Consider the following 17,523-nt stretch of genomic DNA (forward strand, 5'->3'; position numbering starts at 1 on the left):
AGATCCTCTCTAAGATACTGTTTTTTATACTTTTTATACACAAACATGTTATTGAGCTGTTGCCAGTTAACCTAAATATCTGCAAAATGTTCTTCCAGCTGTTTCCTTTTAGTACCCCTTACTTTCCCACCGTTTTTTCCCCCTGTTGCAAGTTTTTTGAGATGAGCTGCTGCCATCATATTCAAAATGTGTTAATATTTTCCATGAAATAGTAAAATATCTGTTTACATTTTTGGTATTCTATGCTGTATTGTGAATAAATTTATGAGCTTTGCAAATCATTGCATTCTATATTTATTTACATTTTACACAGTGTATCAATGTTTTTTGGAACTGGGGCTTGTATTAATATGGGAAAAAAAACCCACGAGAGACAGCTAAAAAGACACCGCATGATAAAGTGAATGGCATCATAGTACCATCTCAACCATAGGGTACAAAAGCACAACATGAATTATTCTTGTTAATAAAAATTCATGAACACGTGTGTATGTATGAGCTTTCTTGTGTTTTTGCAAGTATGTGTGAGTGTTTGTGTGGCTGTGTTTATCCACATGAGGACAAATTCAGATGGTTCCAGCGTATTTATTGTGTATCATTAGCGCTCAGTTGAGAAATACTGAAGTAAGAGGTTTTCAAGAGGAAAATGATGACTGAAAAAATAGAATCAGGCTTATACAGATGTTTTCGCAACTATTTATTCAACAATTTCATTTCATACATACGAACCTCTAAATTAAATATAATAAATCCCACAGACAATGGGAGAGAAACACCTTCGTTACGGTGCTATATATCAAATCAAGCTTTCGCTGTACAGCTTGATATCAAACCCCCTATTTCACCAAGGTACATCAGAAGCTGAACTAACATTTGTCTAGCTCTAATCCTGATCTTTACTGAGCTCACTGTGGATATTTTGTATTTAGTGAGAGATCGTGCCTTAAAACACCTGCCATCTAAAGACTGATATACATAAAGATGTGTGTTGCTACAAGGAAAACATTATGATAAAGGACAAAAAGCACTGAACTGCTTACATAACATAAGCTAAAATTAGATTCTGTTAACGACACCTTCTATCATTGTTGAAACTCAGTTATTTGCAGCATATTTCTAAATCTCAGTATTTCAAGTCAGTGGTCATAAAAAAAAAAAAAAGTTTCCTAAGTCTAATATTCCAATGACAGCAAGGTGACAGGATTATTGAAGAGTCACTGAATCATTTTTATTATCATTGTGATAATCTTAAACTCAAAAAAAAAAAAAAAAAGTACATGGTGTCAGCACACAGGGACTAGCAGTGAAAAGTGCTCACAAGTCCCCATTTTAAGACAGGAAACAAAGAAAAAAAAAACTAAATGAAATATATTCCTGAGATGCAAAACAAAAGAAACAGATTTAATAAAAAAAAAAGAAACACATCACTACATGCGATTGTGTCACATGTTGTCATCAGTGTGACAATAAAGAAATTGGGCTGATTGATTCTTGTGTCACTATTGCAGAGTAATAAAGAAGTGCACTGAAGCCATACTGTACAGCAAAGACATTTGAAGGAGAGATGGGACAGGAACAGGCCATGTCATGTTATACGCACTACTGCAGAGAACACATTTACCATTAAAAAAAATATAAACCATTGGATTAAAAAAAAGGAGAATTTTGACAGATTATAGCCCAAAGTGTCCTTTACTCTCAGATCTGTTTATAAGCAGAATTTGATATTTTGAATATTAACGTGGGCCTCTAATTTCCTGGAAGTTAAATGCTCAAAAATGTGTCATCACTGCCTGCGATGCTTTGTGACCCGATTTGCTCCGGGGTCAGCGCAGTGTGATGATTGCTGCTGGACAGCGGCTGCTGTCAGATGAATGCGCAACACAGTAGCAGCAAATCTGGACAAGCTTTTTAACAATCAACTCATCTCATCCCCATTTAAATGACAACGACAGGCAGGAGGGTGGTCCGGTGGCAAACTTGAGGCGTAGAATCACAAGGCACAGATACAGATAACCAAATATGTGTTCTGATGGCCTTTGAATTTACAAGATATGCTGAAATCTGTTTTTTTTGTTGTTTTTGTTAGGCAACAATACACTGTATCAGCCCACATAGTCAGGAGTAACTTGAGTTTGCACAGTTACTGTCTTTTGCATTCAAAACAGAACGCACAACATGATTACTGCTGAAGGTTTAATCAACTCAAAGCGAATGATCTCATAAACCTACAAGGAACTGTGCAACTATAAATAATCTGCCAGTGTAACCCACTGGAAACTGCCTATACATCCCATAAAAGGTGAGTTTTGTGCACTTCAATCTGTTAAATTTTTCCAGGTTTTAAAACTTAGGCAAACAGTAACCTATACATGAAACTTTTATTTATGTGATTTTGCACAGGTGTGTATGTGCCTCCACCAACCTGAAAATTGTTCACAAAACTGGGTGCAATTTCATAGCGAGATTACTGCCAGTATTGCACAGTTAAATCTGCATAAATGCACAACCTCAGCTCCCCGACTCGCACCTTCAGTTGAAGAAAGTGGATTTGTTTGGAGCCAGGAAATTAGAGACTTACAATCCCACAAAACAGACTTGTGCCCAATGAAAATGGCACAGCAGCTATGTTAGTGCCATTACTGTCTTGCTGCCAGAATGAAATTAAAGGCTTGTGATCTAGTGAATATTAACCCAACCAATAAATGCTGAAAATCAAGGAGGCAACACGTTTAAAGCTTATTTTAAACCACCAACAACAAAGAAATACAACAAAGATAGCCAAGATATAACAGAGCTACAGTTGATCCTGTCATAGTGCATGATTGTATGTGCCAGGTTGTTAAAATAACAAATTAAACAAGATTCAGGTTTGGTCTAATGATTATAAAAAGCCATTTGCAACAAATTAGCTCATTACTATCATGTCAAAACAAATATTTACATGTGGGTTTCAGAAAAAAACAAAAAACAAATCAAAAACAAAAACAAAATACACATTTTACTAATTACTAAGAAATATCCACATCGGTCAGAGTGCATAACTGAGTAAATGGCACCTGTTTTATTACTAATGCCAGCATCAACTCATCACTGCAGACCTGGTTGATTCTGAGTGCGTCTGATAAGAAACAGCCAAACTTGTTTCTCTCACTTCAGAATCAACAAATTCATTCAACCACTTTCTTATTTCAAAGGTGGAGGTGTAAAGCAACAGGAAATGTGATTGACACCTTCAGCGATTTAAGACACAATGAACAGAACGAGATACAAAAGTGAAGAAAAAAAAAACCAGAGAGAGAGAAAGACGTTAAATTATTGTGAGAAATGCATCTACACACGTAAAAGCCAAGGTGTGCTAAGACCAGAGCCAGTCTAGAACGCTTCAGTCTGGTTGTATAAAAGGTTTGTGGTGATGCTGTAGTTGAATCTGTAAATAGTGCTATACTGAATTAAGTGCACTAAAAGTGTGAAATATGGAAACTGTGGTCCTACATCGGTGATGAGAGGCTAAAAGTGAGCGGATTGACCTAATTATTCCCAACTTGTGATTCACTCGAACCGTGGTCGAGTTACAAAATACAGACAAAAGATCCTTGCTAACCCTATTTGCATAATGTTGTACAGTAAATTGACCACCAAAATGGAGACAGCCTGGGCCCAAAATATTATTATCCTTGGTAATAATTTGCTCCCTGGTAGTAGAATAGTGCCTTGCCTTTAGGTCTTTAGGATTGTTCCTTCACAGCCAAACTCCTGCAAACTGATGAAAGACAAAAGGCAGAGAAGAAAGCAAAAGTTGCTGACTGTGATACGCCATGGCTCTCTCAATATGTGGAAACCTTCTTGCCACCAGCCTGGAGATAATGTTTCTAGTGATTTCAGTTCTAAATTGTATTTTTTTTCTTTTTCTTTTTTTTTTTTTACAAATTTGCTGAAGTCAAATGCAGATTTTCTTCTCATTACAGAGTTTTACACGTGTGTTTTGTCATATGTTCATATCAACTCCTTCAGATTTGTAGCAATTAAGGTCATGCCGCAAACACACAAAGCCACTGTTTTCCAAAATTAAGGTACAAATAAACCTTCATTGTGGTTCTCTCTTAAATAAATTTAAATTCCAAATAAATTAAACATGAAAAAGAACCAAACAAAAACATGCTAATGTGTATTACCAAAATTTAGTTCTCACACATTATATACATGCCTTGCGCCAAAACAAAATATATTTGTTTAAAAATTTTTCTAATAAGGATAATGTAGTGAAAAGAAAAAAAAAAAGAAAAAGGAATTAGATAATGTGGCTAATATACATATTTGAACAAATACAGGAATCCAGAATTTAACAGCAATTTTCACAACCAACCACATTGTAGCAGACACAATATACAGCAGGGAGCTTAACCATTAAAATCAAAAATATTAGAAACTTTTTTTATATATATATAAAAACATGATTTAGCTTATATTTTCAAAAAGATGCACTGCACTTTTTCTTTTTTCTTCAGAACTGAATCAAAGACAGCCTTGCCAATTACCCATCTGAATGAAAGAACCATTCACAAGGCGATCTAGTTGTTGGCAAATGAACACAGTAACTCATTCAAACAATTTTGTGCTTTTCTATTTGTTTTCAGTTTTTAGTTTTGGAAAAGAGGCTCCTGCAGATCCATGACCCAGCACTCCATTTATTTCTTTTTCTTTTCTCTTTTTTCTTGAAGACCCCGTGAAATGAAAATGAAAGTTGAGTTTATGAAGATAGAGTGACGAAATGGGTATAAAAAGCGTGATTAGTTGATGACGGCAGCTTGGTTGATTATTTCTTTGTTTTAACAATGCTTCTTGGCAAGAAAGCCTGTTTATATCCCCTTAAATGGGGCCGCATTTCTAAGGAAGATGCATTTGTTGGTTGATCAGCAGAGTTTAGTATGTGAATTGCACCCATGAAACACTTGCCAAATCTTCTCTGCCAATACCAAACAGCTTATTCTGCTACTGACTCTTGTTTGGTGTTGTTTATTGGATTGGATGATTGAAATCTAAAGAAATAAGACATATTGGCAATTTAACCATTTATTCACAAACAGGGGCCTCTGTAGCATGTGAAAGAACCATACACAGCCACCACAGCCTGGAACCTCTTCCTCATGTTGGTCACCAGCTTGGTCACACACTGCTGTGGGATGGCATCCCATTCTTCAATCAGCATTCGTCACTCTGACACAAACAGCACGACCAAGCTGATCCTACGAGTGTTCAGTGGGGGTTGAGGTCAGAACTGTAGGCAGGTCCCTCCATCCTCTCCACTCCCAAATTCTGGAGGTAGTCTCTGATAAACCTGCTCTGTGGGGGCGAGCGTTGTCATCTTGGAGGACAGAGTTTGGTCCCAGACTGTGGAGATATGGGATTGCCACTGGTTGCCTTCCAATGATGACAAGCCTTGCTTTTCCAGTGAGGAAGATGCCGCCCCTCACTATCACACTGCCTCCACCAAAAGCTGTTACCCTTTTGGTGCAGCAATCAGCATAGTGTTCTCTTTGTCTTTGTGGCAATTTGTTAAATAGTGTTCTCCACTTCTTCTATATACTTTGACCCTCTGATCTAACTGCTGTAGACAGAATCTGGACTCATCGCTGAACATAACGTTCCTCCACATGTTCAGGTTCCAGTGCACATGTTGCCAACACCAGTGCAAACGGGCTTGACGGTGAAGGGCAGTCATGGCAGACCTCCTGGCAGTCTGTTCTAGATTGTCTGGGTAGAGAGCAGTCAGCCATACCTTCTTGCAAAACTTGACTGCAAATCTGTAGAAGACTGCTTACAGTTCCTAAGTGCCTACAGGGTGAGGAACCTGTCTTCTTGGGATGCCTACTTTGCAGGCTGTCTCTGACATCCCCCTTCAATTTGGAGAGGGCTCACTCCAAATAATGCTGCAACTTGGTTTTGAAGAACACCAGCTTGAAGTTGCCCTATGGCACAGGCCCTATCCTGAAGAATCAAATGTGGCATGCTTGGAGCAGACACCATGACTGCTGTAGCAAGGTCCATGCTCACAGACGCTGCTAATCAGGTGCCAATAAAGCACCTGATTGTCAGCACCTGGGGTACCAGACGCTCAAAACAGGAGTCAATAGCAGAATAAGCTGTTTGGCATTGGCAGAGAAGGTTTGGCAAGTTTTTCACAACCCACAAACTCAGGTCTGCTGCTCAACCCACAAATGCATTTTCTTTGCAAATATGGCACCATTTCAGGGGAAATAAACTGGCTTTAAAACGGTGTAAGATTGATTGCCAAGAAGCATTGTCACAACAAAGAAATAATCAACCAAACACAATATCCTTATTTTTTGTGCTAAGCTTACTTAAAAAAATAAATAAAAATTTAGTGGTAACAGAATAAAATAAAAGATAGTAGTCAAACAGATGTTATTGGCTTAACTGTAATGATTTACCTACTGTTTAACTGGTCTTGTTTTAACACCTTATAGTTGATCTTACATTTCATGGGGTCCTCAAGCCTTAAAATAATTTCAGTGTGACAAACATTACGCAAATTATTCAAAGTGAAAGCTAAAGTTATTTGAATACAATTTATACAGCCTATACAGAGAGAGGAGAGTGACTCTTTCTGCACACCTGAACCCTTTAAGGAAAACACAAACTATCGTAAGCTGTCCAGATGATACTGAAGGTGATGGTGTTTAGCTAAACTGCTGCCTGGACGGTGCAGGACTATACAGGTAAAAGTACAGGGGCAGCAGATTTAGCAAGTGGTTTTATATACTTGATTATGTTTGTTGAAAAGGAATGCTTGACCTAGCATCTTTCATATATTTTTGGTGTGTTTTCTCTGCTCTGAACAATACCACACTACCCTTTATTACTCCTACCCTAATAATGAAAATCATATTATACACTTATCTGACAAACCTTGCTACAGTGTTACACAAATCCTTCTTCGTATCTTACAAGGGTCAACTGTTTAATTACAACTCTATTTAGAGGGAGATGGAATAGGGAGAGGTGGATCACCTAAAAGTACCATATTCAGTGTGACAGACATGTATAAGGCGTAAATAGCACAGATCTTCATTCAAATAATAAAAAAAAAAAGAGAGAAAAAAGACGCAATGCATAATCAAAAGCTGTGAGCTAAGCAATGAAATGATGGTCCAGAGAACCATCTACAAAGCATTTACATTGCTACTGACAGACGATACATGAAGGCATTGACAGAAGTTCAATGGCGTCTGTATTTTTAGGCACCGTGTTGATGTGAGATATGATATGTGTTTGTGGGCATGTGTGAGCGGTAATATGTGTTTGGGTGTCTACTTGGTGGGAAAGAGGAGTAAAGACGAACCACAGGGCTAAGGAGCAGTCATGGTAGATTTACAGATTTCTAGGTATTCATGTTGAAAATGAGGAAGAGAGTGATAAAGGGGCAACTTCAGCAGCAACAGTAAGCTGCCTGTGAAAAACATCTGGCAAAAAAGCAAAAGCAAAACAAACAAAAAAAATAAAGGACAAGATGTAAAGGACAGAAAACACTGGGAACCTCTCTGTTTGTGGACTGCCTGTGGGTTCCTTGTTGACACGATGGGGGCAGCGGCCAGAGGTGAGGACAAAAAAGTGGGAGACAGAAAGACAGAAGAAGTACAGAGATTAAAATAAGGAAAGGAGAAGGAGAGAGCTGCACAGCTCCCCCTGCAGTCTAAATGAAGTATTCTTTCTTTTCTTCCGCGTGTGCATGGTTGCCCTCGGCGTTGATGATGGCTGTGTCGGCATCGGGGGCATCATCCGCTCCTTTGGCCTCGTTTGTCAAGTATGTTCCTGTGGCAAAGAAAAAACAAACTTATATTAAGGAAAGCAAATACTAAGCAGCCCTGCATGGCGTTGGCTGCCTGAGGCGAAAAACACAGTCTGAAGACAACATCAGTAGTGTTACATTATTCATATCTAAAACAATGAGACGCTCGGGTACTGTAGTGGTGTATTTAAATACAGCAGAGTGAATTTATGAAACACTGAAGCGATCCAGCCGAATAGCGTCAACACCACCTACGCTGTGCACGGTGGCCATCAAAACTCAAAGTTGCAAGTCCAAATTTTGTGATGCAGCTCTTAGTTTAAACCAAGAGGTTAATATTGCAGCATTAGTGAAGAAAACTGAGCAGCAACTTTGAACTCTCTTTTCTGCAGACTTTCTGCATGTATTAGAGAGCTATGCTATACCTAGTTACTTTGAGAGTCAATCAGTTTTTATGTGTGAACTGATGTCATTTACAGTACACACACAGAAAGCCCAATTAAATGTGTAAATGAATTTCTGCCCTCCCATTGTCATTGTTTGCCTATTTAGGGAATAGGAAGCTTTTTTTTTCTGTGATGCCAAAGTCAAAGCCGCAAATCACAACTAAATTAAAATAATATTGAGGTCCTCCGTGGAATAAAAATCCATTCAAATTATAGATAAGAAGATAGATATGTTGGAATTATAATAACCATGTGTTATTATTTTGTGCTGCATATGAAAGGCACATATTCATTGACATTTCCGATGTGTGGATGCTCCCACTTCTGTTCTACACTCGTAAGGGGTAACTCGGGAATTGGAAAGGCCTGCATTCTAATGGGACAAGAAGGACATGCTTCACTGGCTCCATGAGCCCTGTTTGGTCCACTGTGGATTTTACCTTTATGCCTGGCCAGGTATCTTCCCAGAACAATGATTAAACACAAGGTGACAAAGACCACTACAGCCACCACTCCTCCGATCAAGGCATGGTCAGTGCCGTGCTGCCCAAGAGCGTTGGGATCTGAGGAAAGACAGAGACGGGAAAATAAAGAGAGCTGATGAAAGTGCCAATCGGTGAGGTTAGAGAGTAAGAGCAGAGAAGAGCAAAAGGCAGTCAGTACAAAACAGAGCAAAGAAGAAGGAGATGATTATTTCCAGCTCATTCCTGCTTTAACCATTGTTCTAAGCTGCTATCATTTCGTTCACATCATGCAGTCAGAGCAGAGCTTCGTAGCTCTCTGAGAATAATAAAATAAAAAGAGAGGAGAGACGGACACCGGATTTACACAAAGAGACAAGCAGACACACATTCGCCCTGCAAAATGAGGGAAAAAGAGAATGAAAGAGGGACTTGGAAAAAGGAAGTGAATAATTCAGGACCACCCCCACAGTGCCATAGGAGTCCCCAACATGCAAACCAGGGCAGTAGTGGAAGAGCAGTACACAGTAAATAAATCATCACATAGAAAATTGGGAAATAAAAAGGGGAGATCAATCTCTTTCTGATTCTTAGCCAGGATAAATTGTTGTTAGGGAAATGAATTAGGAGTCAGTACAGGTCTCCAGCTGTTGGAAAAGCAGTAGAGATGATAGTCATGAAAGAGAAAAGAATCTGCCTGTCCACACCTCATGCAAAAATCCATCAAAGGCTTCCCTTTCTTCCAACAAAAGCTTATTTCCTTTATTCGCACTGACTCTCTCTTTTCACAAAGTCTGGTTTTCAGGTTATCCAAGGTAAGACAAGACACTGATGCACTGACAGCATACGGACACACTGTAGGCGGATCTAAAAAAAAAAAAAAGGTGACAGTGACAGCAGTGGGGGAGATGGGTAAGGGAATGGCCTGTATTATTCATATCAGTCTATGACACCTGAGAAATTAGCACTTATCTCATTATCCTCTCTGAGGAATGCCACATACAACCCTGCCCCTGCCCCTGTCTGTGTGCAGTGTGTGGGCTCGTGATAGCTAAAATACAGCAATGTCAGAGCAGGGGATGCAGTGATAGGAGGATGGTTTAGACATACAACACACGTCGTATATTGACACTGTTTCTCTTCAGCATTCTCCTTTTCTTTCTCTGTCTGCCCATGTGGCCAAATTGAACAGCTGGCTTGCTCTCGCTCCATAAGTCTCCATGGTCTGAGTGACCAGGCTGTCACACTTCACTGCCTCCCAGTGGACACACACACACACACACACACACACACACACACACACACACACACACACACACACACACACACACACACACACACACACACACACACACAGACAGGCGTTTGTGGGTTTACTGTGCCGCAGTTCTGCTTGGTCAGTGGAGCAAAGAGTAGAGGAATGTTCCCCTGGCAGGACCCAGCAGGGCGAGGACTAGGGCATTAAGTTACACACATGGTTGTGTCTCTTCACCTCTACCTGTCAGGACTGTGAGTGTTGTTGTTGTTGTTTTTTTTTTTTAAACCATCATCCACTATCACTGTCTGACTGCTCCACTCCAGTCTGGCTATTACAGCCCAAGTCAGCCACTGACAAGACATGACCATGCTGCACACATCAACAACTTGATGTCTGATTTTTGTATAGATTACAATCTACATTTCAAGAAGGACATGGGGGGGGGGGGGGGGGGGGGGGGGGGGGGGGGGGGGGGGGGGGGGCAGCGGTTTCAAAAAAACAAGCATGACCCATTTGGTCCTTATTTTGGGTCTCTATACTCAATATATTTCAAACATGAATAAATTTCTATAACACTAATTACACCTTGTGCTACCCCCCCCCCCCCGCCCCCCAATTGCTAAAAGACTCTCACAAGAGTAACACATTTATTGATTTATTGGTGATTGCTTGGGGAGCCTTTTTAGCTACAGACGGAGCTGCTCAAAGTCTGACGAGTGAATTTAAGTGATGTTACTTGAGTTGTTGTTAGTTGCAGTTGAAAAACAGAGGTTTCAAAAATAAAAATCAGGGTGTCCGCTGATATTGCATTAGAAAGAAGCATACTAGCCAGATCTTAGACATTATAAACAAAAAACCCCAAACAAACAGCTGAATTTCTGACCAAACTGTAGCTGGTTATGTTGTGGGTAATGTAGGCAGTGGGTTTTGACAAGGATAAGAAGGTTCTGCTTTTACTGGATCATTCTGACCACCATTATCTTCTTCTCCTATTGCCTCTCATCCACCCTGCTAAGTAAGTCTTTTTCACTGCACCACACATACAGTGGATCTTTCAAAGATTTTACAATGTGCTGCTAGTGGTTGCTCTCTTTTTACACATGAATTCCATACAGCGTCAAGATAACCAAGCCCAGGCCTGAAGTGTTCCTTCCTTAAAAGTAGAATACAACAGGAGCTTCTCAACACAAGATAAGTTCTCACTGCAGGAAATACTCATTTTGATGGGTAGAGCGTGCAGGCTGCAGGACACATAATTTTCACTTGCTCTGAATTATCCAGATAATTACCTGCTCTTTTCTTACATGGGCTCAATCAGACATTCACAGACTTTGTACCAGGGAGGTGGGCGGCTGAAGATGATTTAATGTCTGATCCAACTGATTCAGAATTCTTACATCAGGTTCTGATATGTAATACATAATGATTAGAGAAGTACAGAGCGTGTGTTGGGCTGACATGCAGGCATGGCCAGGTTATGGCAAACAGAGGTAGCATGACTTCATTCTGTGCTTAAGGGTGGCATTTATTGTATCTTTACATAGCTGTTTGTTGTTTCATTAATGTTCAAAATTTCATAACCCTTTAAAGCTCCTTTCAAGCTAAATGGAAGCGTATGTGGCATTAGAGATGAAATTTCCAGAGAACTCCATGAACTTGATATTCATGGAGTGCCAAAAGCTTGCAACACAAAATCAGTTAACTTGCAATGTGTGAGTGGTTTCCAAAAAAAAAAATAAAAAATTGGTTCATCTTTTCTGTTCTTATGTATTCTATTCTAGTCAGCTGTTACTCAAGGATGGAGAAAAAAATACAACAACACTGTACAAAAGATGCAAAGAGAAAGGGACAAAAGAGAGATTGATGGACACAAAAAGGCTGAAATTTCACTTGGACCAAGACAAAAGAGGAAAGAAGGGGAATGAGGAGAGGGATCTAGAGTTGTGGGTTATACATTTTTATGGCTCCAGAACACATTATCTTTTAATAAGGGCAGATACATTCTTCTCTGTGTGATTTAATATGAGAGCGTAGCAGAGCAAACTCTTCTTTTAATATTTATAACACCCTCCTTGTCGCCTGGCCTTGCGAGTTGGGCTTGTTTAATAAATTAAAGAGAGTTCAGGTCTTCTGTGAACCACTGTATGGCCGTAGAGAGCCAAAAGTGTAACTCCTCATCTGATCTCTTCCATTGATCCGGGCTCCATATGGAGGTTACTGTGGAAGCGTATGCAACAGAGAAACTGTGTGCATTTTAAGAGCTTGTGTAAAGGCTGGAAATAAAAATGTATGTGTATTAAAAATATAAAGAATGATATACTTAAGCGGGAATGTGATAGACTAAGTGCTGTAAATCCTAAGCAGATATTAAACAATTTATCTACAACTGTGACTCACAAAGACTCCTTTGGCACAGTTGGCATGTATGTATCTAACCCTAAGCTAGTTTGGTTCAACAGGGCTGCTACATCAACAGGCAGCACATAAGCAAAAGAAATGTGTGCAGCTTAAGTGTCAAAGAAAGCTTCTTAAAGCAGCACAGTGCATGTCAACTGCATGTCCTTATCTCATTTTTCAAACACTATTTACTGTCAGCGTCTGAAGAACATCACGCCAAATGTTTGCCATGTGTAAATTATTGTTATAGCTGAACACCATCCACTGCACTGCCTTTCATCCGAACTGACAGAATGCTTTAATTCGTCATACAGCGTAAGCTATTCAAATGTCCTTTCCATTCTGCTGCTTTAACATAATGTGCATCCTTCTCCCTCTCTTTCCCTTTCGGTCATAATTTTGTGAATATTAAAATTCATCCCCTACAGGCACCTTTTCTTCTTTTGTATTATGCTCTTTCTGTTCTCAGTTTTAGATTTAGCTCTGTGAAGCAGTGGCTGCTCAGATCAATAGAGCAGCAGCTAGCTTAAGCATGGGCTGCTTATAGAGCTGCAGTGTCCTTGTGTGTGTATGTGTGTGTGCGGTGGGCCAGGGAATCTTTTAGTGTGCCAGAGCACATCATTATGCTTGAACAGAGAATATTAGTTTGCAACAACAGAAACTCAGATTTTTTTTCTATTCATGAGAAACACTGAAGAAAAAAAAATATTGGATACTAGAGTATGACTTCTGACAATTTCACCAGGTAATATAAAACTTATTGCATATTAATGAAATGATTATGCAATGGGATACCAGTCAATTTAAATGAGCACATGTATGGAGCCTATACATTTTCCTGGCTTGGGGACTGCTCTTTTTGGTTAATGATGCCTGTTGCTTTGAGGTGCTGCGGGAAAAAATATGAGCCCACCTCTGCCTCTTCTCTGCATCATAAAACTAAACTGTCTGTGCAAAAACACCAGTGCTTATAATGTGACAGTGTGTCCCTCACACAGCTGTTCCTCTCTTATTACCCATTTACTAAGTGTAATTAAAGTGTGTTTTGATATTTGCATGCACACTGTTTGGAACCTTTAAACCGTTACTTTCATTTGTTATAAAATGGGGGAAAAAAGCTCCAAAACAACAACTTGAAATTTATCGGGGAATTTAATTTTACATCAGAGGCGGTTAACAAAACTGCTTTTTATGGCGGTTCTGTGCAATTTCAAAGAAATTCATAGAAAAGCTGTCAGTGCCCATTAGCGCAAGTATGCAGAAAAAGGCCAGATACCCACAGTATGAAGACACAGAAGCTGTAGTACTCAATAAATTGAAGTAATATTGCTCAGATTGAAGTGGATCCACAAACAGACTAAATAATTTCAATATACTGTATCCCTGAGTTTTAGGATGCTGAATTCAGCCTATATTTATGACATCTGAATCACCCATCCTGATTCTGACTGACTGCTGTATTAATAAAACTGTAGAGCAACCTCAGTGTCAGAGTATAGATAGAACACTAAAATACAGTTAAAAAAAGCATAACATGCTATAGTGAAATATAAAAAAGTTCAGTTTTTGTGTGGATATATTAATTGTGTTTTTACTTTTTTTTTTTTTTTTTTGGCAAATGTTGACTGCTTTACAGCCACCATCAAATTCTGAGCTGCAGGAAACAGATACAGCTGTCTTCATCTCTACTCTTCTACCTACAGGTAGCAGCCCAGCCATTAGGAATGACAGCAATTATAGCAGCATGTCATTTCCCTGTGTGTTTATACACTCACCAGCCACTTTTTTTTTTATATGCACCTGTTCAACTGCTCGTTAGCACAAATATCCAATCAGCCAATCGCATGGCAGGAACTCAATGCATTTAGACATCAAGAGGACCTGCTGAGCAGGCAGCAGTAACTCAAGTAACCACTTGTTAAAACTGAGGTATGCAGAAGAGCATCTCTGAAAGCACAATGTTTGAACCTTGAAAAGATGGGCTACAGCAACAGAAGACCACACTGGGTGCAACTCCTGTCAGCTGAAAACAGGAAACTGAGGGTACAGTTCACAAAGGTTGACCAAAAGTAGACAATAGAAGACTGAAAAAAATCTTGCACTGGTCTGATGATTTTCTGCTGCAACGCTCAGATAGTAGGGCCAGAATGTGGGGTAAGCAACATGAAAGCGTGGATTCATCCCGCCTTGTGTCAACGGTTCAGGCTTCTGGTGGTGTGTAATGGTGTGGGGAATGGTTTTTTTGGCACACTTTGGGCCACTTAGTACCAAATGGGCATCGTTTAAATACCACAGCCCATCTGAATATTATTGCTCACCATGTCCGTCCCTTTGTGATCACAGAGTATGCATCTTTTGGCTGTTCCAGCAGGATGTCATGTGCCATGTCACAAAGCTCAAATCATCACAAACTGGCACCATGGATGTGCAGCAATATGTGTGATGTTATCATGCCAGTGTGGACCAAAATCTCCGAGGGATGTTTCCAGCAACTTGTTGAATCTGTGCCACAACACAAAGACACCAAAAGGGGATCCAACCGAGTACTAGCAAGCTATACCTAATGAAGTGGCCAGTGAATATCTATCTATTTACCTATCCATCTATCTATCTATATAAAATGACAGCAATTCTGTTTGGTTGTTTGTGGAATATTTAAACTCTGCAGCCTTCTGTACAAAGTGGTATTGAATGGCCAACTGAGCCTTTGTGCAGTTAAGATACAGCTTCATAACATAACCCTTTTTATCTAAATATAAAAACAAAATGTGTAGTGTGTGCCGCCACAAACAAATCAACCTGTAGTTTACATCCATGTCCATCCGAACTTGAGCTATTAGATGTAAAATGTTGTATTTTTATCATTTTCACCTTTGACCATCAAACTATAATCAGCTCTTCCTTCAGTCAAAGCGAACATTCTCTTGGTCACAAGAATGGAATAGACTTGCATACCTATGTATGGACAAGTGTCTGTCCAGGGCATTCAGATTACATGTAGCTTTACACAGTTAAACAGACTACTTCCCTTATAGAATTCCATAGCTTTCTGTGTGTTATAGGTAATAATGTATCTATTCATAGCCTTTTCTACAACAGCATTTGAAAACGCTTCATATTAAACCATAAATGAAACACCTGTTACTTTGTGTTAATTCCTCTACAGTGACACAAAGTTAAAGCCACAGATACAAAAGGAAGAGTGTCTGCAATCAGACAGAAAGTAAAGGGGAGAAAGTGGTGAAAAGTGCCTGCAGACTTTGCTTGTTCAGTGAGTCAATTATGCCCAACTTTTTTGGCTGAGACTGGAAATTCACCAATCTGCATCTAATGCTGGCTCTACTGCCAAGATGAAAGAGTCCCTGGAGGCTGTAGCAGAGGACCAAAAGACACTTGTGTGTCCACCTTTGAATGCATGCACCCAAGCACATGAGAGAATTTAAAAAAAAAGAGGAGATGTTACCAAGATGTGTGTGTTGGTGTGTTTGTGTGTGTCTTTGCACATTATTGCTTGCTGGGTCATGTGGATTAATTAGATTCTGAAAACAAATTACTTCAGCTAATCATTCAATAAAGCCCACATGTGGACACTATCTTGAATATTCAACCCACTCTTTTTTTTTTTTTATTCGCAGAATGAAAAGAAATTGTGGTCAGCAGGGTAACAGCATGGAGTTATAAGCAAAGCAAGATAATTAATCATAAGAATTAATTAAGTCTCATGCAAGAATCATCTATCAAAGCAGCTCTACATTCTGCAAAAATCCATAACCTCTTCAAAACAGCAATAAAATCCAACAAAGGAAGAAGCAGAAAGATAAAATCTGTGTTACACTTGTGGTAAATTGTGAATGTGTTGCAGCTGCTTTTCAAATATTTTCCAGAACGGCACCAACTACAGTACAGGAACAGCACAAATAATAGCTTAAAGAAATGAGTGATTTTGGACAAAGTAAGCTGCCACCACAAGTCCAACTTGAGGTGGTGGTGGGGATTTATAAAAGGACCATATAACACTTCCTGTCAATAAAAAAAAATTGGACTGCTTCTATATGTGTGTGTGTGTATGTGTGTGTGTGTGTGTGTTTCTTCAAGACTGCTGAAAGTGTCCTCTGCCATTGGGATTTAATGAAAAGAAGGGCTATTACATGTAATTCATAACAGTAGCCCCAGGATCTAATGATTTCTCTTTTTCTGTTCTACACTTTATTCCAAATTGTTGCTATAATTCTTCCCCAAAGCGAGTTAATGTGACAGGTCATCAATAAGCTTTCCTGGCAATAAGTGGAAAGACCTTTGCATTATGTTTTAATTTCTCCAGTGCTCCAAAGCTTTATGGTCTAAAGAGTGGTGAGAAGGTGGTCAGCACTGTCCGGTAGTTAACCATTTCACCCCGGGGATGCCTCGGCCTGAACCTTTCCGGTTTAAACACAGCAGCTAAAACAGCTGCCCTGGCTACTTGCCCTCCAGAAACTACGTTTTGTGTTCATCACATTGGCTTACCTGTGTCCTTCATTTAAAAGCAAGATCGATATCAATAGAATAAAACAGTTACAAATCCCTCCAAGGATTTTTTTTCCTTATTGAGTTTTCACAAAAGGTTTGTCCTCAGTCTGAATGAGCTTGAATAGGTGAATGTGTGGTTACAGACAGAAAACCGTCACCTGCGGAGCACAATCAGCTCTTTTGAATTCAAAGCACTTTGTAACAGCAATGAAAAGAAATCATTTGAAATTTAAACAATGTCCCTAAATATACAAAGATTATTATCAAGGACCTTGAGTAAAATGTCTAATTATTTATTTATTACTTTTGAGATTATTGTTATTATATTAATTACTGCATTTTCTGTTGCATGCAGAATAATGTATAATTTAGATTTAGTTCAGGCAGAGCAACTTACCTAAGGCAGTTAAAATGAATGTTACATATATTATTATTTGTCATCTCTGTTTTAATAAAAAAATAATCTCAGGACAGATCACAGGAAGGAACAGGATGCCACAAAGAGGATGTACAAATAGGATAAATGATGTTTAATAGACTATTTTGGGATGCTGAATTCAACCTATATTTATGACATCTAAATTGGTCATGCTGATATGAATGAGTTTTGAATTATGCACGTAATCACAATCTGGAGTGACTGCA

The 17,523-nt window shown here is 39.2% G+C and overlaps 1 protein-coding gene across 2 annotated transcripts in view; it reads right to left on the reverse strand.

The window, feature by feature from the left end:
• Positions 1 to 696: 696 nt before the first annotated feature.
• The window catches only part of LOC115791776 (cell adhesion molecule 2-like), a 224,573-nt gene continuing 207,746 nt past the window's right edge, over positions 697 to 17,523 (reverse strand). The window contains exons 8-9 of one of the 2 annotated variants that reach the window (XM_030746014.1): positions 8,697 to 8,819; positions 697 to 7,833 (exon numbers count right to left, since the gene is read on the reverse strand). In XM_030746014.1, coding sequence (XP_030601874.1) covers positions 7,715 to 7,833; positions 8,697 to 8,819 — 242 coding nt within the window. In that variant the 3' untranslated portion in view covers positions 697 to 7,714. The remainder of the gene's footprint in view (positions 7,834 to 8,696; positions 8,820 to 17,523) is intronic. The other variant, XM_030746015.1, reaches the window with a different exon arrangement.

This window comes from Archocentrus centrarchus, chromosome 14 (assembly GCF_007364275.1).
Source record: "Archocentrus centrarchus isolate MPI-CPG fArcCen1 chromosome 14, fArcCen1, whole genome shotgun sequence".
Lineage (NCBI taxonomy): Eukaryota > Metazoa > Chordata > Actinopteri > Cichliformes > Cichlidae > Archocentrus > Archocentrus centrarchus.